The 7500-nt window shown below is 38.1% G+C and overlaps 1 protein-coding gene across 1 annotated transcript in view; it reads right to left on the bottom strand.

The window, feature by feature from the left end:
- Positions 1 to 7500, bottom strand: part of usp34 (ubiquitin specific peptidase 34) — a 49114-nt gene that overhangs the window by 41607 nt on the left and 7 nt on the right. The window contains exons 1-3 of the mRNA XM_051107208.1: positions 7186 to 7500; positions 2373 to 2460; positions 148 to 622 (exon numbers count right to left, since the gene is read on the bottom strand). The exon at positions 7186 to 7500 is cut by the window's right edge and continues 7 nt beyond it. Coding sequence (XP_050963165.1) covers positions 148 to 622; positions 2373 to 2460; positions 7186 to 7228 — 606 coding nt within the window. The 5' untranslated portion in view covers positions 7229 to 7500. The remainder of the gene's footprint in view (positions 1 to 147; positions 623 to 2372; positions 2461 to 7185) is intronic.

The following is a 7500-nucleotide window of genomic DNA, read 5'->3' as shown; positions in this document are numbered from 1 at the left end:
GAGTAAAGAATCAAATGTTTTGAGTCAAATCAAAGCTGGTTCATTTGGATCACTTTTCATTACATTTTTATTTAAAGTCAGCATGAAATTAAATGCCTCAAAGCATGTTCTGGAATCCAGACTGTCGCCTACACGAGTGTGTATTACCTCTATAGTGGGGTGCGTGTTGTGTTTGTAGGCCGTGTACAGAGGGAACTGGATCTGAAAGATCTTGGCAGCGCACAGCAGCAGTTTCTCCTGGTCTTCTGTGCTCCAGGATGCAAATGGGTCCAGGCTGCCCTCGTTCCCGCTCTCGCCCCCCACTGTGGGTTCGCTGAGCTTGGGCTGGGGATCCGGTTTGATCCCCTGGTTTTGGTTCTTGTGCTGATCTCCATCCTCCACTCCGCCGTCCTCTTCAGCCGAGTCCCGTTCCACATTCAGTGGCTCGTCCTCACTGGGCGACGGCTGTGGCTGGGCAGAGCCCCATTCGGACTCCGCCCCTTCAGTCCTAGTGTTGCCATGGCCACTACGTAGACGGTCCCTAAGGTTGGTTACTTGGGCAATGACCAAGTTAATGAGGGCATAAACCAGTTGGCTGAACACCTCGAGGTGTTTGTATTCTTTGAAACAGCACAGACACTGCCTGTAGACGAACACAGAGAGCTACTTTAACGGTGCTTTCAGCTACTAAAGAAACTGTTGTGCAGTCAGCTCTGTTTAACACATCTGACATCTTAAATCGAATCCAAACAACAGGCCAAACAAGACAAATCATAAATTAATCCATGAAAAGCAGTCATGACAAAGATAACAACAAAATGATGCAGGGTGGAGTAAAAAAAAAAACATGATTGAATGAATCAGCGAGTGAATCAGCGAACGAATGAACAAATGAACAAATTAGTAAGTGAATGAGAATGAATGAATGAATGAGCAGATAAGTGATAGAATCAGTGAGCGAACCAGTAAGTGAATGAGAGTGTCATTCTGTCACGATACACTCACCGACTCATTCGTTCACTCTCATTTACTCACTGTTTCAGAACAAGTCAGTAAGTGAATCAGTAAGTGAATGAGAATGAATAAGCAAGTCAGTGAGTGAATCAGTAAGTGAATGAGAGTTCCTTCTGTCATGATTCACTCACTGACTCATTTATTCACTCTCATTCACTCAGTGATTCAGAACAAGTCAGTGAGTGAATCAGTAAGTGAATGAGAATGAATGAGCAAGTCAGTGAGTGAATCAGTACACAAATCAGTAAGTGAATGAGAATCAATGAATGAGCAATTAGTGAGTGAATCAGTACGTGAATGAGAATGAATAAGCGAATCAGTGATAGAATTATTGAGCGAATCAGTAATCGTATGAGTGTCATTCTGTCACTGATTCACTCACTGACTCATTCATTCACTCTCTGATTTGCTCATTCATTCATTCTCAGTCACTTGCTTACTGACTCACTTATTCATACATTGCCATTCTGTCACTAATTCACTCACTGACATTCAATGTATGAATAAGCGAGTCAGTAACCAAGTTAGTAAGTGACTGAGAATGAATGAATGAGCCAATCAAGTGAGTAAACGAAAATGAATGAATGAACCAATCAGTGAGCAAATCAGTGAGTGAATTAGTAAGTGAATGAGAATGAAGGAATGAACAAGTCAGTGAGTGAATCAGTAAGTGAATAATAATGAATGAGCAAGTCAGTGAGTGAATCAGTGAGCAAATCAGTAAGTGAATGAGAATGAATGAATGAGCAAGTCAGTGAGTGAATCAGTAAGTGAATGAGAATGAGCAAGTCAGTGAACAAATCAGCGAGTGAATTAGAATAAAGTCAGTAAGTAAATTAGTGACAGAATGAAAAATGAATGAATAAGCAAGTAATTTAGTGAATCAGTAAGCGAATGAGAATGAATGAGTCAGTAAGTGAATCAGTGGCAGAATAAAAAATGTATGAATGAGCAAGCCATTTAGCGAATAAGAATGAATCAATAAGTGAACCAGGGAGTAAATAAGAATAAACAAATGAGCAAATCAGTAAAATCAAACCAATCAGAGAATGAGAATAAATTAATAAATAAAGTATTAATGCATCAGTGAATGAATCAGTGAATGAATCTGCAAGCAACTGATTGAATGAATGAATGAATGAATGAATGAGTTTGCAGTGACTGAATGAATAAAAAAAAATGACACTGTTTGAGTTACAGGTTAGGAATAAACATGCGAGTGAGTGAGAAGTCAATAAGGGAACTGAATTAATGAGCAACTGAAAAGTGAACAAATGAGCAAACATTCTACCAAACAAACAAACCGAGTAATAAGTTAGTAACTGAATGTTTGAGAGCGTTAATGAAGTGAATGATGATGTGAATGACTGAGTGCTGACCTCTGTGTCCATGTGCTGATGTACGTGAAGACTCTTAAGGCATGCTCCTTCTTCAGCTGCAGGCCGTCTGAGCTGTCTGCATCCGAGACTGAGACACACACAGAGAAAACGAAAGCTGTTAATGAAGTGCCTACACGGTCCTGGAGCTGTCTGGGGGTCAAATCAGTGTTAGAGAGATACAGCAAAAAAGCACAAACACTGAAAGACAACTTACAAAGGCTTAATAGTTTTTTTTTCAAATCCTTAAGTAAGAGAAATAGTGATACATCCCAAAAAAAAAATAAAAATCTATAAAACAATCCAAGCTCACAGTACATCAAATGAAAACCAGTGAAACTGGCAGAGAACAGTCAAAACAGAACGTCCTGTTCAAGACAGCACTCTCATGCTGTAAAAATGAGTGCAATTTTAATGGTGAAAGACTGCAAAAATGCTACGGTGAAAACCTGTTAACAGGTTAACGGTATACACTGAAAAACTGTAAATGCTAATGAGATACTTCATGTAATTTTACAGTACAATTCTGTTGAATGCACAGCTGACATTCCCAGATATCCCTGTGTGACACATTTATTGTTTTTTCACCGAAATAATTATAGTTCTTCTTAGTTTTTTTGTATCACTTATATGCATTAGTGTTGTGTTTCATCTTTAACTGCATTATTTTAGTGTCATAATGTTTCCATAATGTTTTTTGTGTTTGTGACACTGTGCACTTTCTATATATTATATTTACCTCAGTAAATACTAATTGATTGAGTGTTTACAAAAAGCTACTTGTGATTACCTTTGATTCCACACCTGTGTTTTTAAGGTAGTTGTCAGTATAAAAACAGACTTTAGTCATTTGGTATATTATCATTATTTCAGTTAATGAAATACACATTTTTACTGTAAGTCTGTTAAATCTGTAAAATGGCAAACCTTTTTGATTTTTTACATTTTCACACTAACATTAGACGTGGGAATCACCGATCTTTTATCAGCTGCCATCATTACAGATGATCACATGACATTCTGATATGCAGGACTTTAACATCCCTTTAGGTGCTCTATCCCAGCCACACACACACACTCTAGAGCACAATTAATGGTTTCCACAGTGACGAGGGAGTTGCTGGATTCGGGAATGCTACCTTGGGGTTGTAAAGTTCACTCGAGCAGCTGGTTAGCCTTGACCTACATGAGATTTTCGTTCTTTCTTTCTGTAAAACGGCTTTCCTGTCTTTTTTCTTCTCTGCCGTTTCCACACAGCTCTACAGTAACAATCCAGGGCATTGTGTTCATGGACTGAGAAACCGTTTGACAGCGCTGTGATATGAGGATCTGTTATCAAAGCTGAAAACTCGAAACCACAAAAGCACCAAAAATCCCTCAAAGTCTCACAGCAGAGAAGAAAGAGTAAAACTGCACTCACAGACACGACTGAATTACAGTATTCAGCCTGACCTTATTGATTTATAGGAATTCACCCAAAATACACATTGTCATCATTCACTCAACCTTGTGTTGTTCCAAACCTGTATGACCTTATTTTTTCTGTGGAAACAGAAAAGAAGATATTTTGAAGAATGTTCATGCTGCTCTTATTTTATAGAGTCATGCTCAAAAAATAAAGTAGTCTGTCTGACTTATTTACAGTTACAATTTACAAGCTACATCTGAGAGTTGTAAACTCATACAGACTACGTTTACGTCACATTTTTGGTCATTTTCAAAGAATTAAAGCTCCTGGTCACGGTTTACCTCTGCTGCATTGAAAAGAGCTGCATGAACATTCTTCTTTTTGCATTTCACTTAAGAAAGAAAGGTTTTGGAGCATCATGAGAATGAGTAAATAATGACAGATCTATTTTATAGAAGCACTTTTAAAATCCAGTTAAAATGCCCTGTGATTCATATCTTTTTATGACGTCTAGCACAACTGGTTTAGTGACTGTCTGGCTTTTTTTTTTTTTGACCTTTCATAAAATGTGAAATTACAGAGTGTGCATAAACACACTTCTGCTGACAAGTACAGGGAGTACACACACTAACACACAAACACTTAAGAGCGCATTTAAGCTCTCTCCTGAACACAAACAGGCAGCGCGCCGTGTCAGATTAACACTGTCAAACTGGCCCACACAATTAAAGGGTGGGTCTGCTGTCTATCTACACACAGCACAACGTTTGCGGGGTCAGATGTTAAGCTGCACATGCACATATGGGCCTGCCACTCACTATGAGGGGGGGTACAGACACCAGACATGCCTGAAGGCCAAAAACGCACATGCTAATGCACAAACACACTACGAAATCACTCACTAATAGCAGCAGCAGCAAGTACATATTTAGTTCTTTTATCATCCAGCCCTATTAGTTGCTACCAAATTGTTGGCACGCATAAATCTTAATGCAATGCTAATACAATTCTATAATACATCACAGCAGATTTGCACAAAAATCACATGGAAATAAAAACAACATTACATTCTAGTCGACAAGTGATGACAGCACAACAACAATTTAATTTAACATAATAAAAGAAGCAAATTCTTTTTTAAGTGCAAAAAAACATGTTATGATTAGGTTTTTAACATGTTAAACATGTTACTATACTAATGCCATGCATTTTGTATTTTGTTATTTCGGTATGCTACGTAACAGTGATTTTATAACATGGTAACATAGTAATATCTTTTTTTTTGATATTAACATTCAACTGCATTACTTAAAGTAATGTCTAATACCATGGTATATCAATTATGCAATTATTCAGCACCACCAAATATATCAAAGTATCCTCAGACATCATAACATGTGTGCTTGGACTTTACCATGGTAATGTCATTTGACATGTATCATAGTAGTACAGTGTTTTCAGAATATGGTAACATACAGTTAAATTAACATGCTAATGTAGAACAAAACATCATATTACTATCTAATACCATGGTCAGCGTGGCACGATGCATCATCAATCGGCCATACTGGTGGTACAGAACATTAGCAATGCCAGTGAACTGAACAAAACATATTTTTTACATATTCTTGCATATTTGCTGCTGAAAATAGTCAGTTCTTGTCATGTTTTGGGCTGTACTTATCGGTCAGACCCGGGAAACACAATTTCAGTATTACAGACCGCCAAAAGTCCTAACAAATCAAGGAAAAGAGTGCAAAAATCCTGAGAAACAAAAGGCATTTGTGGTTGGCCAAACTCCACTAGGATTTCTGGCCAAGAATCTTGACAACATTCGTGTTTGTTCTTATCGTTTCCGGTCAGGAAGGTGAAATATTAGGCTAATTTCTTAATTAATACTGCTTGTATGCATCTTTACCACCTATTAACTTCGGTTTGTCAAAATATTGCACCCTTTCCTGCTTACTAAGTCCTTCACTATATGATTTAGCAGCTTGCACACATTGTTTACATGGTTTACACAGCATAAATTAGCAGAACAATGTATTCAGTATTGCATTAACCGTGCAATCCATGCTGTTGTTTACATCCGTGTATCTCCAAACCTTGACGAAAGTGCAAACCCTCTATATCTTAAAGTACCACCTGACATTATTTAGACAATAGAGATTTAACATAATAATGTCATGTTTTCTGATATGTAACATAATAGTTTGGTGTTTTTATAACATGGTAATATAGTAATGCCATGTTTGTTTTTCTATATCATGAAAGTTCAGGTGTATAAATCATATACCGTGGTATAATCAATGTGGCAATCATTCAGAAACACAGTATCTCTCAAAGAACAACAGTATTATGTGAAAGTTTTTTTTTTTTAAATGTATCATAGTAATTTCAAGGTATTTTTTTTAAAGAATCATGCCAATACTACGGTAAACCTTCGGTCACCTTCCATCTGACATGATAACTGTTTCAGCAGAGAGGAATTTATCATGATAACAGGATATATTTTAACATTTATCACAATTAGTCTTCAAAATGTCATGGAAACAACCTTCAGCACGATCATAACAGCACGTAACGGTACCAGCACCAGGACTTTACCATAGTGAAGTGATGCTTTTTAACATATATGCCATGGTAGTCCTTTATTATATCAAAGTACCACAGTATCACCATCAGTCACTGTCTTGCCAAGACATCAGTGCTGAAGCAAAGTAAGCGCATTAATCCACATCACACTCTCTCCATCCAACAAAGCACACAAACACAAATACTGTCTGATTCCTGTCCAGCAGGCATCAGCGGGCCAAAGACTGCTAAAAACTCACATCACGACCCTCAGATCGCATTAACCCTCATAAATCACTCGCTCAAGCAGAATTACACTGCAGTGTGGATCGTGTTGGGTGATCAGATGTTGATCTGTGTGCATTTTGAAGGATGACAATGTCAAAAACACTTCTGCTTAAGGCTAATGCTAATGCTAATGTCAGTTCAACTTCCCATCAGCTTCCAAACAAACGAAAACGAGCTGATGTTAAACACACGTAATAGTGTTTTCTGACGTTTCTGATTAAAATAAACTGGCGATTTTGTAGCTGCTCTTGTTTGATGGTTTAATTCTGAAATGGTGAGGGGCTAACAGGTTCAACTAGCATTGCGTTAATAAAAACAGATATCCAAATCAAACAAAAGACAGATGATGACAGCCAAAAGCTGTTCGAACGCTCTTTTAAATGCACACGTTGACAAAAGTGTGAAAGATCAAATATTAAACAGAAAAATCTGCGCTGAATCGAGGCAGTGAGCCGCATGCTCGGACAGTCATGCTAACAACTTGCTGCAAACAACTACAAAAACACAACAAACACACAAAAAAACATTCAAATGCTGTTGACTTACTCTCATTGAGCACCTCCAGCAGCTCGGCGCAGTTCTCACACATGGTTCATAAAGGCGGAAAGTGTATTCAGACCATTGGAGAAATAAAATGTTGCCTGTTTTTCTCTCTGTCTTTTTAAGGGGGTGTTTAAGGCCCGACGAAATGCTTGATGAAGGCTCGTTATTGTGAGACAACACAACCGGGGAGGTTTGGGCTCATGCAAGCGGGATTATTTGCCGAGATGTCGAGGGTGGAGACTGTAAATGTGAGGCACTAAAGGAGCGGAGAGTCAGTCTCCGAGCAGAGCGTTACTGTGCAGACTAGCACATACGGCA

The sequence above is a fragment of the Labeo rohita genome, chromosome 1, assembly GCF_022985175.1.
Source record: "Labeo rohita strain BAU-BD-2019 chromosome 1, IGBB_LRoh.1.0, whole genome shotgun sequence".
Classification (NCBI taxonomy): Eukaryota; Metazoa; Chordata; class Actinopteri; order Cypriniformes; family Cyprinidae; genus Labeo; species Labeo rohita.
This window is presented reverse-complemented; position numbering and strand designations above follow the sequence as displayed.